Below are 22741 nucleotides of genomic sequence, written 5' to 3' on the forward strand. Positions count from 1 at the left end.
AATATAGTAGAATGCTAAGATTATATCTAGCTTAGTAAACTAGCGTGCTTATCTAATCCGGGCTAACATTTCCGTAATTAGTAGAAGTAGATAACGGTCCTTCCTTATTAGGGTGTTAAGAGCTTAGTAATTATAATAAAACCTTAATCCTCTACTAGGTTTTTTTATAAATAGTACTAGAGCCGCGGCTAGAGAGCTACTTACGCGTATAAACCCCTTCTCTAGGAGCTTATATAACGTCTTACATAGGATGAGTAACTCCTTACGGCTCATTCTATATAGTGGTCCCTAGGGGGGGTCTAGGTCCTTCCTATTAGGCAGCTTATTTAGCTTAATCTTATAGTTAATTCCCGGTTAGTTAGGAGGGAGTAAATCTATAAGAGCCTTATTAAATAACGGTAAGTACTCATTACTAATCTACTTAGGTAGATAGTAATAGATCTCATTACTACTAATAACTAGCTTTATTACTAAGGCCTTATTAATATTAGTAAGACTTACCGTAAATACGTATCCTCTCTACTATTTAGCTACTAATTAGGTAAGTAGTTAGTAAGCTAGGGTAGAGATAGCCTAAGTAAAGCGGACTCTATCCTTAACCTCTAATCTTCCCTCCTTCTATACCGTTAGGCCGGTATCTTTAAACATAAGGCTCCTAGCTAATAGGTCTAGTAGGACCCTCTCTTAGCGGAGCTATAGTGCTCCTATTAGTAACTTAATACTATTAGGGAGTTAGGGTACTATGTAGGTAAGGATTATCCTTAAGTATCCTCCTAAATTAAGCGTAAACTCTATTACCGTCTTTACTAACCATCCTAAGCTCTTTAGTCTAAGTATTAGCATAGGCATGATTTTATAGACTAGGAGGTTCATACGCGTTATAAACTAGGAGGTTACTATTATGTATAGTTCACTCCCTAAATTAATAAGAGTTCTAGTATAGGATGCTTAATTAACTAGCGCTAATACTAGTAGGGATTTACCCCTTATATACTACTTAGCCTTACGCTAATAGACTATAATCCTACCATTTAACCTCCTCTAGTTCGTAACTTTACTCCGGACCGTAACTATAGCTAGAGTTCCTTATTTCCTAATTTAGGCTCCTTAACGTCTTTAGTCTCGTCCTCTAGTAACGGCTAGACTACTATAGCCTAGGGAGGATGAGTAGGCTTATATAGGTACTTACTAATAAAGTGAGTATTACTACTATAATGTAGATAGAGCTTAGATACACGTTATTAGCTTACTTCCGCGTCTAATACCTACTTAGCACGCTAGATGGCTAAGTAGGCTAGACTAGTAGGCTCCTATTCTATAGCCTTAGGGGCGGTACTTATTTAATTTAACCGTCCTTATAGCGTTATCGCGGTACTACTAGGGGTCTAACCTATTAACCTACCTTTATGGAATTAGCTATTAGCCTAGTAACCGCTATTACGCGTACTACTATTATTATTTCTAAGTCTCTCTATGGAATTACTAACTTAGGTAAGAAGGGCTATATATTAGTCCTAAGACTCTCCTCCTAAGGCTAACCCTACTATCTAGGCCGATAGTTTATAGCTTAGCGCGTTCTCTAGGAGGCTAATCTTAGCTAAATCTAGCTACTTATCGTTCCTAGCTAACTATAAGACCCGATTAAACTTAGTAAAAAACTCCTAGAATGGTGCTCCCTACTAGTATAATGCGTATATCTAGCATTACGTGTTTACTACTTGGTAAGGATCACCGTAGATTAGCTCTAGGTATATAAGTAGTTACTTAAAGGTCATGCTAGGATCATCCCTATGTTATTTAAACTAGGGTATTATTTAGTAGGCGGCTTTACCGCTAAGTTTAGCCTAGACGGTGAATAACTAAGTCTTTAGCGCGTAGTTAGTATAGTCTAGGCTTATCTTATTACGAACCGTATCTATCTACGCGTCTAGTCTATCCCTATCACCCTTATAAATAGGCATCTCTAGTAAGATCTTAGTTAGTTTACCTACTTAGCGTTCACGCTCCTTCTTATTAGCCTAGTAGGCCATCTATTACTATAGTAACTAAATAACGTCGGGATCTAATAGACCGGCGGTTAGTTAGTAGTATAGCTACTAGTTCTACTATTACGCGCGGAGCGCTTCCTACTACTATCGGTATACCTATTCTATGAGGTAGGCCTACTTATCTAGAGGTGACCCCTACTACTACTACTATAAGGCTGCCTACTAGGCAGCCTAATCATCTTACTACTATTACTATAAGGCCGCCTACTAGGCGGCCTAATTATCTAGCTACTACTACTCCATCGTCTATAGATAACTAATTAAATGTTAGGAGATTAAGATGTAGATACGTAAGTTAACTCCTTTTTCATAGTAATAATTAGTCGTAGTAAGCTAGTCTTATGATGGTAGGATTAAAGTACTAATCTAAGTAAGTATATATAGAGAATCGGCACTTTAAGCCTAACGCTTTAACCGTAGGATCTATCTAAGGATGTAAATAGTTAGAAACCGTAATAGAACCCTCTTTACGTACGGATATCACCTAGAATGCTAGAGAGAAGCAGTAGGTATAATACTTAAGAAGCTAGGGAAACCTAATTACGTAGACCTAAAAGCATATAGAGTTATCTCCCTACTTAACTACCTAGGAAAAGTCCTTAAACGCATTATAGTAAAACGTCTTAGAGTGCTTATAGAAGCTACCTACCTCCTATACCTATCCTAAATAGGCGGATGACTATAGAAGTTAGTAATTAATATAGTAATAATCCTTATACATATTATCTAAGATGAGAGGAGGGTATAGTATAAGATATTAACCCTATTCCTTAACGTATAAGGCACCTTTAATTATGTAGCCTATAACTAGCTCTTATATGTAATAGGGGAAATTAGGCTCCCTACTTCCCTCCTAGTATAGGTAAAGATATTTACTAGCGGTTAATAACTCTAGATCTCCTTTAATAGCTAATAAGAGGACCTTTATCTAATAGTTTTAGGAATCCCCTAAGGAAGCCTAGTCTCCCTAATCCTATTTCTTATCTATATATGAAAGCTCTTTTCCTCTTACTTAGTAAGATTCCTCTTATATATTAATGATGTTTTAATTATAATCTCCTTAATAAGTTAGAAGAAAAATGCGCGGATCCTCTAGTAGGAAGTAACCTAGCTCTTCTTACTTAGAACCTAGTATACCGTTAACTTTAAGAAAGATAAAATAGACCTTATCCATTTTATAAGCTTAGACGAGGCTAAGGTAGCTATAATTACGCTCCTAGGAGATTATATAGTAAAGCTAAAGTAACTCATCTAATAGCTTAGGATATAGTTTAATATATACCTATCATTCTAGTAGTATATAATAATTTAAAATACCTAAGTAAAGTAATTACTTAGACGACTTATATAGCTAGCTAACATATAATATAGACTATCCCCTACTACTATCTAATAGCTATACCTTACTTACATATAAAGTATAGTAGATTATAGGTCCCTAGTTTTCTAGTAGGTTAATAGCTCTAAGATACTTAGATGAATACTTTAAAATAGCGGACTATACTAAATCCTAGGAACCTTTTACACCTCCCTAATTATTCCTATAGAAATTAAAGTAGGCCTTCTCCCCCCCTACCTTAGGAGGAACATGTTACTTTAAGCGTACGCTATAAGACTCTTTAAACTTAGCTACTAATATCTAGTACGTATAATTATTAATAAGTTTAAACTAGAGAGCATACTAGGACGCTAGATATAACTTAAATATATCTAGAATATAATTTTAGACCTAGTAATAGGTACTAAAAGCCTAATTAAGCATGGTTCCTTTCCCCTATAGAAAAAGACTACACCGTATAAAGTTAAGATTAGCTACCTCTAAAAGGAATAAGAAGCCTAAGAATATATTAGATGTATAGGATATATAACTTAAGTAGTTATCCTATATTCTAACACTTCATCTATCCTAAAAGGAAATAGAGTAGGTATAGGGATTATAGTATATGATACCTAATAAGATAGTATAAGAGTAGTAGTAAGATATAGAGTAAATACTAGACTATACTAGCTTATATATGATGGAGAACTAGAGGCACTTATAAGGGCTATAGAGCTAGCTGCCTAGAAATAGCTAGGGTGATAGATTATAGTATATATAGATAACTAAGCTATACTATACTACCTCTAAACCCCGTCTAACCTACTAGGTTAAGGTCTATAACTTTAAGCTATAGATGTAGGCCACTTAATTACGGCTAGATAAGGTAGTCTTACCTTCTTATAGGCCCTAGGCTATATAGGAATTAGAGGAAATCTATAAGTAGACGCCCTTATAAAGGAGGCTGCTAGGCTAACCCTAGAGAATAACTACTTAAGTACCACCCTCCTTAGGATACGCGTACGATAAAGAACTATAGTAGAATAGATAATATATACTATATGATACTAGGAAGCATAGATAACACCATTCTAGGGGTTATATATACGTAACTTCCTATCTATACTAAGGACGTCTATCTAACTCCCTAAGTATAAATAACTAGAAGTATTAGCCTACTTCTAATTAAAACTAAATTATAGCTACTTTAGAGCCTACCTAGTATAGTTTAGAAAGATAGACTAGAATAATTATAGCTATAATAATACTACCTAATAAATACTATAACACCTTATTAGTAACTACCTACTCTATAGCTCTACTAGGAGAGAAGCTATATAGGAAGCGCATAAGGCGTACGATAATAATAGTAGGAAAATAGCCTCTATACCCTATAGAGAGCTATTCTAAGGAGATGTTAGTTAATAATTTATACTTAAATTCATATGTTAGATGAAGGTTTCTACTAGGGTATAGCACATATAAATAGTAGACTAAGGGAAAAAAGAAGAGTAAAAAGAAGAAGAGAGAATCCATCCTAAGCTCTACTAGTAGAGTGAATAATAAGCTCTATGATCCCTCTACTTATAGTTCCTATAGGTACTACCCTAGAACCCCTCTAACCGAAGATAATTAAGGAAAGGACCCCTTTATCCGTAATCTACCTAATACTCTCTAGGCTTATACCCCTCCTCTACCTTATATAGAGCCTCTACTAAGACCCTAGCCCTCTAGATTAGGAAGGTGTTAATATAGCTTAGATGACTACTCCGTAACTACTCTAGCTAAATCCTCCTACTCCTAATAATAATTAGATAACCGTTTAGTAGTAAGGTAAGGGCTTAATACTATTCATCTATATAGTATACCTAGGCTAGATTAACATGTAGAGCTCTATTATTAGTAATAATATTAACATGCGGTCATCTTATAGTAGTAATAGGGCTAGATTAAATTATAAGTAACATTAATATAGATTAAACCTAGGTTCTTTAGCGTTATTTATTTTCTATAATAAGTATTAGCTAACTATACTAGTTAGCTAGAAGATGTATACTACTAGTTAAAAACCTTACCCGCCTTATTCACCTTTATAGGTACTAAGAAAGGTGTTATATAACGCTAACTAAAAACGGTGCTATTAGGGATAGTACTAGAACACTATAGTAGAGCATATATATAATCTGCCTTACCTACCACCCTATACTATATTTACTTTTCTATGTACGCCTTCTACCCGTCCCCCTTCCTTTTATTACTCTTACTTCATGCTACCTATCTACTTAGATAACGGTAGGAAGGCTAGTTCTTAGCCCCCCCTTACCTAAAAAGAGCCTAGATAAACTATCTATCTATAATAACCCTATACTAATACTATACTAAGAATTATACTTCGTTATATAGTATAGTAAAAGAGGTAGAGATAGCTATCTTAAAGCCATTCTATCTTATAGGAGTGAGTGTAAGGGTTATAAAACTCCTTAGGCTTACTCTAGATATATAGTATATAAAGTGTTAAGAATTTAGCTATAGCTCCCCTAGGTGTCATAATAGGACTAAATACTTACTATATACTAGCCCCTACACTATAGAAAAGTATGACTATAAATACTATATAAAGAGAGGCATTATATATGCCTATATAGCGTTAAAGTATGGTAACTATAACGGTACTTATTACTCCTAGGACCTAAACTATCCCTATTATCTAATAAAGCCATCCCCCTAGCATAAATGTTAGGTAACCTTAAAGTTATATAAGTTAACTTAAACTAGAATACCTAGGCTATAGAAGTAGCACTCTAGGATGCTCTCTACTTAGGCATCTACCTAATATTTATCTAGGAACTATAGATGATACTATAAGAAGATATAGCTAATATATAATTAATCTCTTACCCCTCTATAATATAAATTCTCCTAATATTCCTATAGGGCTCCCGTCCTTAGATAATACTCTACCTAAATAAATCCCTTACCTAAGTCTAGGTAATTCCTTACCTAGATATTTTCTCTAGCCTAGACTACCTTACCGTTAATTTAACCTATAGAGAAGATACTATCCGTATAGTTAATATCTATAATAAGGTAGAATAAGGTGACCCATCCTCCCTATATATAATAGAAAGAGTTATTAAGTATAGCCCCCCTACTATACTAATAATCTATATAGGGGACTTTAATAAATACTATCTAATATAGGACCTACTCTCCCCCTAATCTTATAAAGTAGAAGCTCTATATAAATAGATTAAGGAAAACCGCCTTAAACTCTAAAACTAGCCTAGAGCAGGTACCTTCTTTTATATAGGGATAGAAAGGGAAACGGTTATTAACCTATCCCTATATACTCTAATAATTACCGCTTAAGTAATTAACTAGTAGTTATAAGAGAACCCCTTATCTAACTATAACGCTATTCTCTTTACTATTATATATGATGAGTTTCGGGACATACTAATGCCTCTACTATAGTTTAACATTAAAAAAGCTGACGAGGCCTAATATAGGTAAATCGTCTAAGAAGAGTTAAATAAGATTATGATTCTACCCGTCTAAGCCCTCCCTAATAGGGTATAATATATACTCTCTAGCGGGACCTTATAAGAGGACCTAGACTAACTTAGATAAAGCCTTATAAAGGTAATAGAGATAGTAGCTAAACGTAGCATCCTATAGGTAATACCTAGATAGTAATAAAAACTATAGTAGTCCCTACTCCTTATAGCCCTAAGGATAACCGCTGTATAAGTAAGGTATAGGGTATATTAGGACTAAGTTATATATGTATAAGTATAGAATATATATAACACGGCTATTAAGTAGGTAAAATAAGAGTACTAGAATAACTTCCTTATAAAAGAAACACCCTAGTCTATCTATAAGGTAATAGTATATATGAAATTAACCTAATCTAAGCGGATCCCCTAGATATATAACCTTTAAGATTAACTCTAATCATTATATAACGGTAAGTATACTACCTTCCATTAGAAACTCTTCCCCCTACTACTATATATCCCCCTACATAAATAGATAAACTATAAGGAAGGGCTATAGGACTAGCCCTCCCTTATAGATAAGGAAGTATAGTATGCCTACTCTTATAAGATTAAAGGTACTACCCCTAGGCTAGACTAGATCTACTAAAGGATGATTACTAAGGTATATAATACTTCTCCTAGAAAATTCACCTAGGTATACTAAACCTTCTTTATATATAGATACCACCTAGAATGCTAGAGAGAAGTAGTAGGAGTAATACTTAAGAAACTAGGGAAACCTAATTACGTAAACCTAAAAGTATATAGAGTTATCTCCCTACTTAACTACCTAGGAAAAGTTCTTAAACGTATTATAGTAAAATGTCTTAGAGTACTTATAGAAGCTACCTACCTCCTATACCTATCCTAAATAGGTAGATAACTATAGAAGTTAGTGATTAATATAGTAATAATCCTTATATATATTATCTAGGATGAGAGGAGGGTATAGTATAAGATATTAACCCTATTCCTTAACATATAAGGCGCCTTTAATTATGTAGCCTATAACTAGCTCTTATATATAATAGGGGAAATTAGGCTCCCTACTTCCCTCCTAGTATAGGTAAAGATATTTACTAGCGGTTAATAACTCTAGATCTCCTTTAATAGCTAATAAGAAGACCTTTATCTAATAGTTTTAGGAATCCCTTAAGGAAGCCTAGTCTCCCTAATCCTATTTCTTATCTATATATAAAAGCTCTTTTCCTCTTACTTAGTAAGATTCCTCTTATATATTAATAATGTTTTAATTATAATCTCCTTAATAAGTTAGAAGAAAAATGCGCGGATCCTCTAGTAGGAAGTAACCTAGCTCTTCTCACTTAGAACCTAGTATGCTATTAACTTTAATAAAGATAAAATAGACCTTATCTATTTTATAAGCTTAGATAAGGCTAAGGTAGCTATAATTATGCTCCTAGGAGATTATATAGTAAAACTAAAGTAACTTATCTAATAGCTTAGGATATAGTTTAATATACGCCTATTATTCTAGTAGTATATAATAATTTAAAATGCCTAAGTAAAGTAATTACTAGGATAACTTATGCGGCTAGCTAATATATAACGCGGACTATCCCCTACTACCGTCTAATAGCTATACCTTACTTATATATAAAGTATAGTAGATTATAGGTCCCTAGTTTTCTAGTAAGTTAGTAGCTCTAAGATACTTAGATGAATACTTTAAAATAGTAGACTACGCTAAATCCTAGGAGCCTTTTATACCTCCCTAATTATTCCTATAGAAATTAAAGTAGGCCTTCTCCCCCCCTACCTTAGGAGGAACATATTACTTTAAGTATATACTATAAGACTCTTTAAACTTAGTTACTAACACCTAGTACATATAATTATTAATAAGTTTAAACTAGAGAGTATACTAGGACGCTAGATATAACTTAAATATATCTAGAATATAATTTTAGACCTAGTAATAGGTACTAAAAGCCTAATTAAGCATGGTTCCTTTCCCCTATAGAAAAAGACTATACCGTATAAAGTTAAGATTAGCTACCTCTAAAAGGAATAAGAAGCCTAAGTATATATTAGATGCATAGGATATATAACTTAAGTAGTTATCCTATATTCTAACGCTTCATCTATCCTAAAAGAAAATAGAGTAGGTATAGGGATCATAGTATATAATACCTAATAAGATAGTATAAGAGTAATAGTAAGATATAGAGTAAATACTAGACTATACTAGCTCATATATAATAGAGAACTAGAGGCACTTATAAGGGCTATAGAGCTAGCTACCTAGAAATAGCCCGGGTAATAGATTATAGTATACATAGATAACTAAGCTATACTATACTGCCTCTAAACCCCGTCTAACCTACTAGGTTAAGGTCTATAACTTTAAGCTATAGATGTAGGCTACTTAATTATAGCTAGATAAGGTAGTCTTACCTTCTTATAGGCCCTTAGCTATATAGGGATTAGAGGAAACCTATAAGTAGACGCCCTTATAAAGGAGGCTACTAGGCTAACCCTAGAGAATGACTACTTAAGTACTACCCTCCTTAGAATACGCATATGATAAAGAACTATAGTAGAATAGATAACATATACTATATAATACTAGGAAGCATAGATACTACTATCCTAGGGGTTATATGTATATAACTTCCTATCTATACTAAGGACGTCTATCTAACTTCCTAAGTATAGATAACTAGAAGCATTAGCCTACTTCTAATTAAAACTAAACTATAGCTACTTTAGAGCCTACCTAGTATGGTTTAGTAAGATAGACTAGGATAATTATAGCTATAATAATACCACCTAATAAATACTATAACACCTTATTAGTAACTACCTACTCTATAGCTCTACTAGGAGAGAAGCTATATAGGTAGTACGTAAGGCGTATAATAATAATAGTAGGAAAATAGCCTCTATACCCTATAGAGAGCTATTCTAAGAAGATATTAGTAGATAATTCATACTTAAATTCATATATTAGATGAAGGTTTCTACTAGGGTATAGCATATATAAATAGTAGACTAAGGGTAAAAAGAAGAGTAAAAAGAAGAGGAGAGAATCTATTCTAATCTCTACTAGTAGAGTAAATAATAAGCTCTATAATCCCTCTACTTATAGTTCCTATAGGTACTACCCTAGAACCCCTCTAACTAAAGATAATTAAGGAAAGGACCCCTTTATCTATAATCTACCTAATACCCTCTAGGCTTATACCCCTCCTCTACCTTATATAGAGTCTCTACTAAGACCCTAGCCCTCTAGATTAGGAAGGCGTTAATATAGCTTAGATGACTACTCCGTAACTACTCTAGCTAAATCCTCCTACTCCTAATAATAATTAGATGACTATTTAGTAGTAAGGTAAGGGCTTAATATTATTTATCTATATAGTATACCTAGGCTAGGGCGGCATATAGAGCTCTATTATTAGTAATAATATTAATATATAGTCATCTAACAGCGGTAATAGGGCTAGATTAAATTATAAGTAACATTAATATAGATTAAACCTAGGTTCTTTAGCATTATTTATTTTCTATAATAAGTATTAGCTAACTATACTAGTTAGCTAGAAGATGTATACTACTAGTTAAAAACCTTACCTACCTTTTTTACCTTTATAGGTACTAAGAAAGGTATTATATAATACTAACTAAAAAATAGTGCTATTAGGGATAGTACTAGAATGCTATAGTAGAGTATATATATAATCTACCTTACCTACTACCCTATACTATATTTACTTTTCTATATACGCCTTCTTCCTATCCCCCTTTCTTTCCTTACTCTTACTTCATACTACCTATCTACTTAGATAATAGTAGGAAGGCTAGTTCTTAGCCCCCCCTTACCTAAAAAAAGCCTAGATAAACTATCTATCTATAATAACCCTATACTAATATTATACTAAGAATTATACTTTATTATATAAGATTCTTTAGCTAGGCATCCCTACTTACCTTATAAATGTACGCGGTATCCCCTATAGATAGCTCTATCTTAGATAGCCTATAGCTCTAGTAAGACGTAAAATAATTAATTAATTAATTAATTAATTAAACTTTATTATATAAGACTCTTTAGCTAGGCATCCCTACTTACCTTATAAAAATATATAGTATCCCCTATAGATAGCTCCGTCTTAGATAGCCTATAGCTCTAGTAAGACGTAAAATAATTAATTAATTAATTATAACTTTTTAGATTTTAGTTTAGATATTATAGTAGCTCTTATCTTCGTATTAACGACATAAGTCTTCGATGGTCTAGTGGTGATGATTTCCGCTTGTCATTATAGCGTAGTGTAAGCGCGGGAGACCGGGGTTCGATTCCCCGTCGGAGAGTACCATCCCTCGTCTAAGACGGGTATCAAATCTTTTTGTTCGATATGCAGGCACTTTGTCTTTTTACAACATGCAGCACTACTTCCGAGGCAGGAGGAGATCCTAGAAATGCTTGGAAACAGCTTTATATGTAGCTGGTAGCACATATTCAGCAACAGCCACCTTGTCTTTTGTATCGTATTGAAGAATCCGCAATCTCCCTTGGAAAGATCCGAACACTCTTTTTGGTCGCTCTTTTACAGAGAGAGCACCATTCCTCGCTAAAGACGAGCACTCCTTTTTGGTTCGTAAACCGGCACTTGTTTTTTTGCGGCTAGAGGAGATATCGAGCCCCTTGCAAAATGCAGCGCTAGTAGCCCTGAAAGCATCCCAGGGAAGCTTGGAAACCGCTTCAATTATAGCTTATGGCACATCCTCTGCCTCAGCTACCACCTCTTTCGTATCGTGTTGAAGTGATCGCAGGCCCCGTTGGCAAGTTCCAAACATCCTTTCTTTTCGGATTTTTGTCGATGGCAGTTAGGGCGAATGGCTTGGGGCCATATTTACCCATGAAATTGGTCCTAGGTTTGCCTTCAGCACGAGATGTTGTTGTGAGAAACGGAGAAGAATCGTGGATTTTGTTGGCCGGTGTCGAAGGCGTTGGTGGAGGCCCGGGAGGTGAGAGGAAGTGATTTTTGCAGTCAGCCTTGCCAGCAAAGACCACAAGAAGCAGAAGAGTCGATTTTTCCAGGCCAAGGCGCAACGATCTGGCTTCAGGTGGGTTGTTTAGTTTGCGGTGCCGTTGCCAGGACCCGGCCCGTCGCCAGTCTGATGATGCACGGACCACCCGTGGTCTACAACTCCGTCGACTCGACGTCGGACGCGCAACTCTTCCCACTCTCCTCACAACATCGCCAAGTCTCATTCTGGTCTTCCAAAAATTTGAATGCTTCGTCATTTGCGCATCAACAACAGACTGCAGGCAGGCTCCGAGGCTCGCCAGCGTCTTTCCAGGCATCGAAAGTTCCGGCGACGCGAGATCTTGTCTTGATATCAATTGGCAACTGCAAGAAGAAGCTTGAGAAAATGTCTGACATTTTTGGCGGTTACATCAACAATACGTTTGAGTTCCCCTACGACAGAAAGATTGTCTGAGATGGTGCGCTGACCAAACGACCGATAGCTATGTCGAAGCTGGCAGCTCTCTTGCGACAACCAACGGCCCAACATGGCGCAGAGGACCAGTCGCCGATCCTCGTGTTGACCATGCTGTGAGAGAGGTTCACCAAGCGGAGCACGAGAGTCAGCGCGTCGGCGCATCGCTCTTCCAGTTCAAAGAGCAGACCATGCGAGCCGAAATCGACGCACTGCGCAGCCAACTCAACAAGGCTGAAACCTGGATCAAAAGGCACAAATCCAAGGAGATCGAATACCAGAACGAGATTCAAGTTCTCGAGAATAACGTAGAAGATCTGAAGAAGAACGCTGCCTACGACCGGGAGAGGATCCACCGGCTGAAGGAAGATCTTCGCCGTGGTGGAAAGTACTTTCCGCCCGCCCCCCAAGTACGACGAGCGTCCCGCTGGAGACCACGGCACGGAGGAACCCCAGCAGACCAGTCCCTTCATGTACAAGAAGCGAGACAAGAATTTGGATCGGCTCGTGAAGGAAGATGCTCTTCGTCGTGCCCAGGTAAGACACCGCTTCTGTTCCGAGTTTTTTGTTCGCTGTTGGCTAATCGAATCCATCAAGACTGGACGTCGGAACTGAGAAGTCGATTCAACGACTTCAAAAGGACCGCCTCGGGACATCGGAAAGCAAACGGATCTCGCCGCGATGCCTTGGATCCATGACGTCAGACCAGCAATACTTTGACTAGAAGGCTCTCTCCATGATTTCCTGCAACTCCTGGCCAGCTCGCAGTCCGGGAACAATCAAAAAATGATGTTGGCCATGGGATCGGGGCGCCGGCTTCCCGATCTGACACCAGGTCGACCTATTCAAGCGATGGGGCTGAGACACATAGTCCGAGGGTTGGACTGGGGGCTTCTTTATGATTGTTGCTGCTGTCTTTTCCTTTTTGCTTTTCTCTTTCTTTTTCCTGCTCATGGCTCAATGGCTGGGGTTATCACACTCAGTCTTGCTGGAGTTAAAGGAAGAAGGTTCAATTGCTCTTCAGGTCTCTTTAGTGATAGGATGGGAAGAACGTTAATGCTTTAAGTTAGATCTAATGAGGCTTGGTGTTCTGTACTGGCTTCAGGTGGCAACAAGGCATGCAATCGCACTCTGGCTCTGCTGATGCGGAGCAGAGGTATATTCTCGCAAGGAATCACCACTTGCAACCGCAGCGTCTGGCTGTGGTTGCCCATCGACGGATTAGACGTCTGCGAGGGTAAGTCGACGACAAGATGACACCTTCACTTTCTCACGGTGTTAAAATCGTGCACTGATTGGGGTTGTGCCCAGTTTTTTAATACAAAGTCTGTGCGTCGTCGCCCGCTGACTGAACTGAAGTGCAGTCGGGGCAGAGGCATAGTCGAATCCATGGCAACACAACACCCACGTTCTTGCGCATTGTCACAAGCTGTCTGCAAGCAACCTTTGCATCTATCTCTGGTGAGAATCCTGCATGCTCCCCGTGCCCAAAGCTGACATCTCATCAGAGGACGTCAAGAACCTGACGCTCTGCGATCCCACCCCGTGGGCCTAGCAACAAACCCCTTTCGTATAGCTACACTACCCGCTCCGCTCGCTGCAGAACCAGCCGTCAGTATATAAGCAACCACCTCATGTATGTCAAATAATTGGCATAAAAGCCCAGCTCGAGCGCTGACCAAGGGACAGTCTTAAAACCTCCTATATCCATTATCGCAATGGACTATTTCGGAAGCCTGAGGGAGGTGGCCGCACGACTGGGCCTGGAGAACACTGTGGACCCTTACAACGTTGAGGAACAGAGAACAACGATGGCGGGCCCCAACACAGCCAACAAATTTCATGCCACGCACTTGCGGGAAAAGCTCGACGAGGCTGGGAGGATGGTCATTGAGCTCCAAGGCCACGCAAGTAGATGGAACTTCGATCTGTCGACTCTCGAACGCGATGTCGCGTCTTTGATAGTCGGTGCCTGCCAGCTAGAGAACCTTCCACGGTTCAATGATTACCGGATTCGCCGTCTCGACCAACGCATAGACTGCCTGTGGGTTGAGGCCCACAGTCTCTTGGAGCGTCAGCCCGTAAATTCCGTCAACGTAACGGTCCTGAACACTCCCGAAGAGGTTACCAATCGGGTGGCCGAGACCACCCAGCGCATCCAGAGCTTGGTCGGTCAACTCAGATCGCCCACCGGACGAATTAAACCGGAGGCCAGTGGTCCATCTCAGAACCAACTTGGACAAGCCAAGAGCTCCCAGAGAGCCCCAGAGGACACCAATCACATGGCCCAGCTCACAGAAGACTCGCTCAATCAGCTCAACAAACAGCTGGTTTGTTGCCGCCCGCCCCGCTATTACACTCCCTGCGAGAGCCTCCTGGCGGAATCCAGCACTGTTAGTGAGCAAGCTACCGAAGAAGGCCAGCAAATTGTCGAGACACCTAAACACGTTCGCTTCGATTTGTCTCAAAATCAGTACTACGGCGCAGATCCTCAGGCTGATACCAGCAGTTCTTCGGATAGCACATACGCGGTACATGGGCAGCCGACACACCATCTACGGTCCAGCTGGAGACCACCCGAATCTTGAGACCGAAAATCACGCAATCAAAGACCCGAAAAACCAGAACACCAACTCCGGCACTACTCGCTCTTCCTTGCACCCTGAGAGGCTTGTCGTGGGGACCAGTGACTTTTGCGACCTCCTGCATAGACATCTTCCCTACAGCTCCTACAGGACCACTGAGAAGGTCAGGCCTGCTGCTGAGGTTCAGAGTCCGACAGTTCCTCGTTCAAAGCATCCGGAAAAGAATCTTTGGCTCAACTCCCCGTCTTCAGCGTAACGACACCATTGTGGCTGAGAGCGACAGCCGCAGTGAGCACCCAGGCGAGGACGACAGGAGCATTTCTTCCCAGCCAGGAGTTGACAGCCAGCCCGCGGTCAAAAAGCACCAGGCTTGCGTCTCTGACTGCGATTCCAGCGACTAGGAATAAAGCGGGTTCTTCCAGCAGCGCAACTAGGGATTGATCATGCTGAATCTGCCGGTTGTGGAGTACAAAATGGTCGAAGGAGCCTCGCACCTGGACCTCATGCACGGAGATCGTCATATGTACAATACAAGGCTTTGGTTTCGTAGTCCACCCCAAACTCCATCTATTTCACGAGACTGCGATGACCTGATTTCTTGCTTCTCTTCACGACCGACTCTGCAACTGCTTGTCTTCTTTCTGGTTTTCACTCTTTACTTCATGGTCTCTTTTGCTTTGGACTGTCTCTAGAGTTTGCATTTAGTTCTCGGGTATACAGATTGGGCCAAGAAATGGTTTCGAGCGTAGAACGCAAGAAAGTGGAGCGATAGAATGGCCTCGTGGTCTGGAACATGGTACAAGCAGTACAAAAGACAAACATTAAATACGATGGAACTACCAAAACTCTCCCCTTTGCTTCAGTGATCTTGCGCCATTCTCGACGGTGAACAGGCACGAAGAAGTGAATCGGGCAGATCGAGTCTTTTCAGCGCGAGTGACGTGAATGCCATACCTATACTGCGTGAATCTTCCTCGTTGACAGCCGGTTCATCGCCAGAAATGCCGTATATGCCTTTATGGCACCGTCCTTGAGCGACTCGCTGCCATTCACGTTGCCAAATATGTATTTTGTACTTGCATTGAACCTTGGACGACTCTAGCTGTCCAACAAGCCCAAAAACGAAATCAGACCCACGGCCAGCGCTCGATTGGGACATATCTTTGCAGAAATGCTTCAAAGTCTCTGGCTGCAGGAGCAACGGCCATACGCTTGAGCCCTGGAAGTTGGACGTAGGAACAATGACATTGAATTTCGATACATTCTTCATCTGGCCGACAAGCCACTCCAACTCACCGACCGAAAAATCCGAATTTGTCTTGCGATTGACGAAGTACATTGAATTGAATTGGGCCATCCAACTTCCAGACTCTTGGCCTTGCCAACCTTTCCTCTCCAATCTGGGATATCAACCGCTGAAACCCGAACATGAACTCCATTGTGAAACCAAAAAAAAAAAACACCCAAGGCCGTGATCCTGCCGTATACCCGTTCCCTCCAACAAAAACTGCATGTTCCGAGCGCGGTTTCATAGTGAGAAAAGTTGAATCTCTGGCAAAAGACGCAGTTAGCGAACCTGGCCGAGCGAAGCGAAATGATTTCGGAAGCCTACCTTGTATTGACCCGGCCTGTGCCAGCCTATCATGTCCATATCCATCGTCCCAATCGCTTTCAGTTGCCTGATACGGATCCGTCGCACGACAAGGGCTTTCGAGGCCGAGCCGGCGAGACAAAAATGTCGAGACAGAACCGTTGAAACCGAAGTTTTGAAATCGAGAAACCAAGAAGAGGAACCGAGTACAGAAATAGAGAGATATACAAGTAGGAGCGCAGGCCTACTTTTGGGGACTGTAGGGTCGAGCGATCTTGGTCGACATCTGCTTGGCAGCCTCCGCAATGGGGCCAGGAACGGAAGAGCCAGCATTGCGGACGAGGCGGATGAGCTGCGTGACGTCGGATACCAAGCACAACTGGCTGTCCTGAGCCGTGTCGACCTCGAACTGGAGCGTTTTGTTTTCCTGCTCCAATTGCTGGACCTTTCGCTGCGAAGCCGTGTTTTGGGCGCGCGTGTCCTCCAGGGCCTTCTCCAAAACCTCCTGCTCCCTCCTGTCCTCGACATGCTCCCACAACTGCTGGTAGTCAGACTGCCGTGCTTTTTTCAGCTGCTTGATCTGCTTGTCTTTCTCCGCCAGCTGAGTTGCGAGGTTCTGCAGACCCCTGGCTGCAGTCTGGAGCCTTTCTTCGTCGACTGTGCGCGCCTCCTCCAGCTTCTCAATGTCCTTTTTTTTCTCTGCAATTTGAGCCTGGAGCTTTAACGGGTCTGATTTTTGGCCTTGCGCTTTCTCGGCGTTGAGTCTCCGAATGATCTCGTCGCGAGCGTTGATTTCACCGTTTTTGTCGTTCTCAGTGGCGGTGAAGGCGTTGGACCAACGTTTGTTCTCCCTCTTCAGATGGGCCTCGCGCGCTTCGAGGGCATCGATGCGTTCGAGCTGAACTTGATTGCTGTCCTCGACGACGGCAAGACGCTGGTGAAGGCCGAAAACCTCATTGCGGAGGCCATTCTGGTCCTGTCAAGCGTGTTAGTCTTCTCGTCTTGGGATGTTGATTGATGCTGCTTACGTCAATGAGGGCCCGGTTACTCCTCTCGACTTCGGCCAGGCGCGCACGAAGCCAGGCGTTGTCGTTACGAAGTTGGCGATTCTCCTGGCATGTACGTCAGTTTCTGCAGTTCAGGATGTTGTGGCTCCTACTCACCGCTTCATCAACTTCAGGCTCATCATCTCCGTCGATGGACTTGTCCTCGGACTTGGTGTCATATTCGACTGGCGAATGAACTCGAGTAGCTGCATGGGAGTGGGACGACTGATGCTTATGCTTGTCGTCGAGATGTTCTTTTCCGACCATTGCAGCCGATCCACGAGGTTTGCCGTTGCTTGAAGCCGCAACAACCTTCCGAGAGGCTCTGGCCTTTCGCGCCTCCGGCCTGACCCAATGGCCAGGCTTGGGAGTTGGGAGCTGTGTAGGCTGGCGCTGGTGGGATGAGACGCCAGCGAGCTCCTCGAACATTGCTCCAAGACCGAGAGGCGCCATTTTCGATTGGAGATAGGTTGTTTGGATGTTGAGTTGAGGAATGACGGAGGGATGGTTTTTGGAGGTGTGCAACGACGAAATTTGAGACTGTATGAGAGTACGTCTGTTGTGTGTTCGAGACGGAGGGCGAGAGGAGAGACTCGCAGGTGTTGTTTTGGGTGGTAGGTGGACCCTCAGTCGGCAGACGACCCAAACACCCACCCAGATCTTGTCATGCGGCACCTGACGACTGGCAACCACAACAACGGCGGGCTAATTCTATGGCAAACAGAACTTGCGGAGTATCTCCGTCGTCTTGCGGGACCAAAATAACACGCCCAGCAATTCAGGAGGTAAATCTGCGCAGTGTTGCCCCAGATGGGCCGTGACAGAGCCAAGGCAGATTTAACACCCGGTGTCAATTCGACAGTGCTCCCTTCTTATTGTCCACCAACACGTACAGGCGGCGCCGAATCCAGCACATCGGCCAGAAGACTTGACTTCGAGAAGCAAAGAAGCACATCCCATCCCTTGGGGGGCGTCAAAATGGAAGAAGCCTTGAATCCGGCACAATGGAAAGACGAAACCAATCTCAATTGTATATTAAGGGCGTACAAAGCCCCAAAGCAACCAAAGCAGAAACGCGCATCGCAGGAGGAAGATGAAGGAAGCAAGACACCTGGTCTCCCTTGTCCCCAATGCCAATATCCAATTATAGTAGTGTCCTGTTGGATGTGTTGGGAGCAAAAGCTCGATATCACCTACGCGATGTCGTGTTACATTCGAAGGAAGCTCAAACAAAAGCCAGGGGGGGGGAAGACAAACCGGATCGATTCGCCACCACGTCCGAGGAGCCAGGTTAAGAGAATAGCCGTTTTCGCAAACCAGCCCGCAGAGTGGGAAAGACGCGTTGGTTGCGGAGCAGGCCTACCTGAAGAAAACGTCAGCCAGAGTGTAGACACGACAATTTCATAGACTTGCCTTGCAGAAGCGCGCTCAGGGAGAGCCTCGACGCCAAGAGGGACGAGAAATCTTTCCCCCGAGACGCTTGACCAACTCCTTGATGTGTCCAGGAGCACTGCAACATCTGGACGAATGGCCCCAACAAGCAACTTTGCAGCGGCAATGAGTTCGGTTTGGCACCTTTGCGCTGCGGCCAGCTCGACTTTGCACGCCTCGTTCTCTTTTTGGAGATTGTTCACCAACCCACGCAAGCCATTGATCTGCTCTGGCATTCCACTGGCGTAGTGCTCCATATCGTGGATGCCACATCGTTGACCGGAGTGCCTGAAATTTTGGAGCTTGGAAATCTCGTCCTCCAGCTTCCCGATCCGGACTTGGTCTTCAACGTCGTGCCAGATTGCAGTCTTCTGCCTCAAGCAGTCGTTCTCCCGTTCGAGCTTGGCCTGGCTGTCATTGAGAGATTTGACTGTGCAGATGCTTTCGTTTCGCTCCTGGCGCACTCGGGGGTTCTGCCGTCGAAGCTCTTCTTCCCGTCTCTTGAGAGTCCTGATCTCACTTGCGGCGTTCCGATTGCCCGAGTCAATCCTGGCTTCGGCGGCCTTCCGCAAGTCCTCCTGATCTTGTTGAAGTCTGGCTCCAGAATCATTCAAGTACTGTACTTGATGATTGCGTTCGTTCCTCTCCCGGGGTAAGCGGTCATTCTCTCTCAGAAGCTCATATTCGCGCTTTGTGGAGACCTTGATCAGGTTTGTTTCGTGTCGCTCAGCGATGTTGGTCCTCGTGCGCTGGATCTGGAGATCCTGGGTCGCTTTCTCCGCGGCTTTCTGCTCCTCGATAGCCCGCTGCGCCTGCTGTGCACGTCTTCTTGATGCGCCAGCCCTCTCGGAGTTGGACGTTGGCTGAAAGGCTGGAGGTGACGGTAGAGGTGACGGTGGAGGTGGTATAGAGCACTGTTGTCTGGAGTGAGAACGAGGATAAGAGCTCTGCTAGAGTCAAACTTATCTAAAGGCCCGACGCTTGCAGTTGGTGGTGCAAAGCTGTCAAAAGAGACTAGGGAGGGGCTCAATCAGCGAGCAGGAGAGGCATCGTGGTCGGAGGATGATCTCGACGATAAGACCAGAAAGTGGGAAGGCAAACAGCTGAGGTCTTGGTGCAGCGTAAGACCGAATGGATTTGCGGCGGAGGTGGTGGAGGTCAGACTTTGCGGTCATCGGCGGTCGAAGGCCCAAGATACAGCCTGCACACGTGCCTAACCCAATATGGACTGCCTGGCGCTAACACCATGGCTGGTTGGCTCATGGGTTTTCTGTGCTCTCAGCCTTCTCCTACTACATTTATAGCCGATGAAGTGATTTTCAATATACGCAGACATGCGTGCATTCCCGCGGGATAATAGGATTGTCCAACGAGAGACATTTATACGAGTGAAAAGAGGAAGCTTTTCCATGAAGAAGAGAAGAACCTCAGCCATAAGTGATATTCCTACCCAGTATCCAATCCCCATTCCATCATAATCCGACCTTTTCGTACAAACATCTGTCCCGACGGACCACGGCCAAAGCGAATTCTTTTCCGGCAAATATATCTGTGCGTTTGCTTTATCCGTTCTTCATATGTCATTCGGCCTTTGGACTGAGTCGAACTCGGAACGGAAGGGCATGCGGTCTTCTGGCTCCTTGCTGCTAGCGGCCTGTTCCTCTGTCCTATTCTTCCAGATCTTATGCGGAATGTCGTGCGCGGCACCCTGTGGCTCTTGGGATTCCGTTAGATGACTGATATGGCAGGACAGAACAGTAAAACCGCTGTGGAACACGGCCGGGAAAAATTTGATGCACCTGAGCAGAAACGTCTTGTCAGTGCCTTGAATCGATGCTTGAAGGTGGCCAGCGCGAAGTTGGATTGGGGCCTTACCTTGCTGCAGGAGAGCGATCGAAAGCCCCGATTCAGGATGGAAGGGTGGTAGTCTGGAAGTGTAGGGGAGACTATGGCAATGCGCCATCTCGTTCAAATTTAGCGACAAGCAATCTAACGCAAGGCCTCATAACCTTCCTCATGCATGTTGATACACATCTAGTCGAGGGCTAACTAGCGTCGAGAGAAGAAATCGAGTGCGAATAACTGACGGAGAAAGCAACAGAAGACTGCAAGGCCAGCAAGAGGCCAGAGGAGGTTAAACGAAACCTGGATCTGAGTTGCTATATCTCTTTTTATTTGGATGGAAAAGTAAGAGGGAAGGAGAGCATACGCAGCGAGCTATTACCCCGAAAGGATGACACAACGAGATGGCATCATTAGCGGAAAATTCAAAGGATTGTCATTAATGATGGCGACTTGGCAAGATAATTGTAAGATTTTATTGCCCAAGGTTGACTTCGTGCGAGCTGATGTTGAAACCAACTATCGATCGTTTCGTGCATGAGAGCACCATTTAACAAGCCACTGAGCTGGATTTGAAGAGTTTTGGAGTGATGCTAGCTCAAGACGAGCTCCCAAGCGCGGGATGATACTGAAGTCGATTTTTCCTAACGCCGCGAGACACGACGCTTGAGGAGTCAATGTGACTAGATCAGGGGCGTAGAAATGCGCCTGAGGGAATTTAAACAAGGACTGAATAGTCGACGAAATGCCAGCGGCGCTTTGTACGTACATTCGCAAAATATTGTCATGGAATCAGCTTGACATCGGCCGGCAGAGACAAATCTGGCTATGCCCATCTTGAATCGCACTCGAAAAGTTGTAAAGTCTGACCTTATTCGTTGAGAAGCAAGTAAATTTGCAAAGCTGCGGGACTCGCGCTTTCCGACACGTTAATCTCCTGTTATAGAGCTAGAAGAATCTCCCGCAGAGGCGCAATGAGGTTGGCCAGACTCAGCTCTACGGCAGTAAAATCTGGAACGAATGACTTCATGTTCTCTTCGAATATCGGGATCCAAGAAAAGGGATCCGTCTCAGCGTGCGTCATCGGATCCTTCTTTCTGGCCTTGAGCCTGCTGCGTTCAGTGAGGAGCCTCGCGTACTTGCATTCGAATTACTTGCGCTGGTCTAGAAAACTTTGGACGGTGGGTAGACCTTCTTCCATGTCTCCACCTCCCATAATGCACGAAATCGTGGATGATGTTGGAAAGTAACGAATGAAGAAAATTGACGGAGGCCGGGGCGGTTTGACTAACACATGGTAGTTCGGGCGTGTGATATACATCTCAGTAGAAGCAGCTTCTGCTTGCGATTTTGCGGAAGCGGTTGTGATGCGTTTGACTCATCAATCGGGCAGTCGATCAAAGTTGCTAGAGGCGATGCTGGAGGTGACAGGCAACGAATACTCAAAGTTTTGCCCTGGAGCTTTCTTTCGAGGGAAACAATATGCGGAAAAACGCGAGGGTTGCATACTGCATTTTACCTGCGGCCGCTGCTTATCTTTCGATTTGGGGATAACGCAGAAAACCCTTTGTGTGATGTCAACAATCAACGCGAAGAGAAACACACATCAGGCGGTAGAAGTATTGTGGAACCATCTTGTCTATGTGGTTAACGGCCCGGCTTGTCTCCCAATCTGCTAGTTGTCCTATCCTGCTGCCGAATGTCAAGCTCCCCGAAGCCCAAAATGTGTTAATTCAACGTTGTCCAGACCCCGCCAGAGACCCTAACAGCAAGAATCCAAAGCAGAGGAATGCTGCTATCATAGTGCAGTCCCGGACGGACATTCCAAGTGTCCCAAGTTCAAGAAATCCTGCTTCGCGTGATTGG

At 42.6% G+C, this 22741-nt stretch overlaps 3 protein-coding genes and 1 non-coding gene across 4 annotated transcripts; 3 read left to right on the plus strand and 1 right to left on the minus strand.

The window, feature by feature from the left end:
- Positions 1-11157: 11157 nt before the first annotated feature.
- Positions 11158-11246, plus strand: IWZ02DRAFT_t124. The gene has a single exon. It is a non-coding gene; the product is annotated as a tRNA-Asp (tRNA).
- Positions 11247-11650: 404 nt separating this feature from the next.
- IWZ02DRAFT_510547 (uncharacterized protein) lies at positions 11651-13089 on the plus strand (the record flags this gene model as incomplete). The annotated part of the gene is made up of 5 exons (XM_066770508.1): positions 11651-11903; positions 11927-12002; positions 12035-12346; positions 12409-12917; positions 12978-13089. 5 exons carry the CDS (start codon positions 11651-11653, stop codon positions 13076-13078), a joined length of 1251 nt encoding a protein of 416 aa, XP_066618131.1. The 3' UTR covers positions 13079-13089.
- Positions 13090-14098: 1009 nt separating this feature from the next.
- On the plus strand, positions 14099-15366 carry IWZ02DRAFT_494759 (uncharacterized protein; the record flags this gene model as incomplete). Its single annotated transcript, XM_066770065.1, has 2 exons — positions 14099-14911; positions 15163-15366. The coding sequence occupies 2 exons, from the start codon at positions 14099-14101 to the stop codon at positions 15364-15366; spliced, it is 1017 nt and encodes a 338-aa protein (XP_066618132.1).
- Positions 15367-18791: 3425 nt separating this feature from the next.
- Positions 18792-20208, minus strand: IWZ02DRAFT_437329 (uncharacterized protein; the record flags this gene model as incomplete). Its single annotated transcript, XM_066766610.1, has 3 exons — positions 18792-18795; positions 18860-19904; positions 20115-20208. The coding sequence occupies 3 exons, from the start codon at positions 20206-20208 to the stop codon at positions 18792-18794; spliced, it is 1143 nt and encodes a 380-aa protein (XP_066618133.1).
- Between the last annotated feature and the right edge of the window lie 2533 nt (positions 20209-22741).

Source organism: Phyllosticta citriasiana (genome assembly GCF_038021145.1).
Source record: "Phyllosticta citriasiana strain CBS 120426 chromosome Unknown IWZ02scaffold_19, whole genome shotgun sequence".
Lineage (NCBI taxonomy): Eukaryota > Fungi > Ascomycota > Dothideomycetes > Botryosphaeriales > Phyllostictaceae > Phyllosticta > Phyllosticta citriasiana.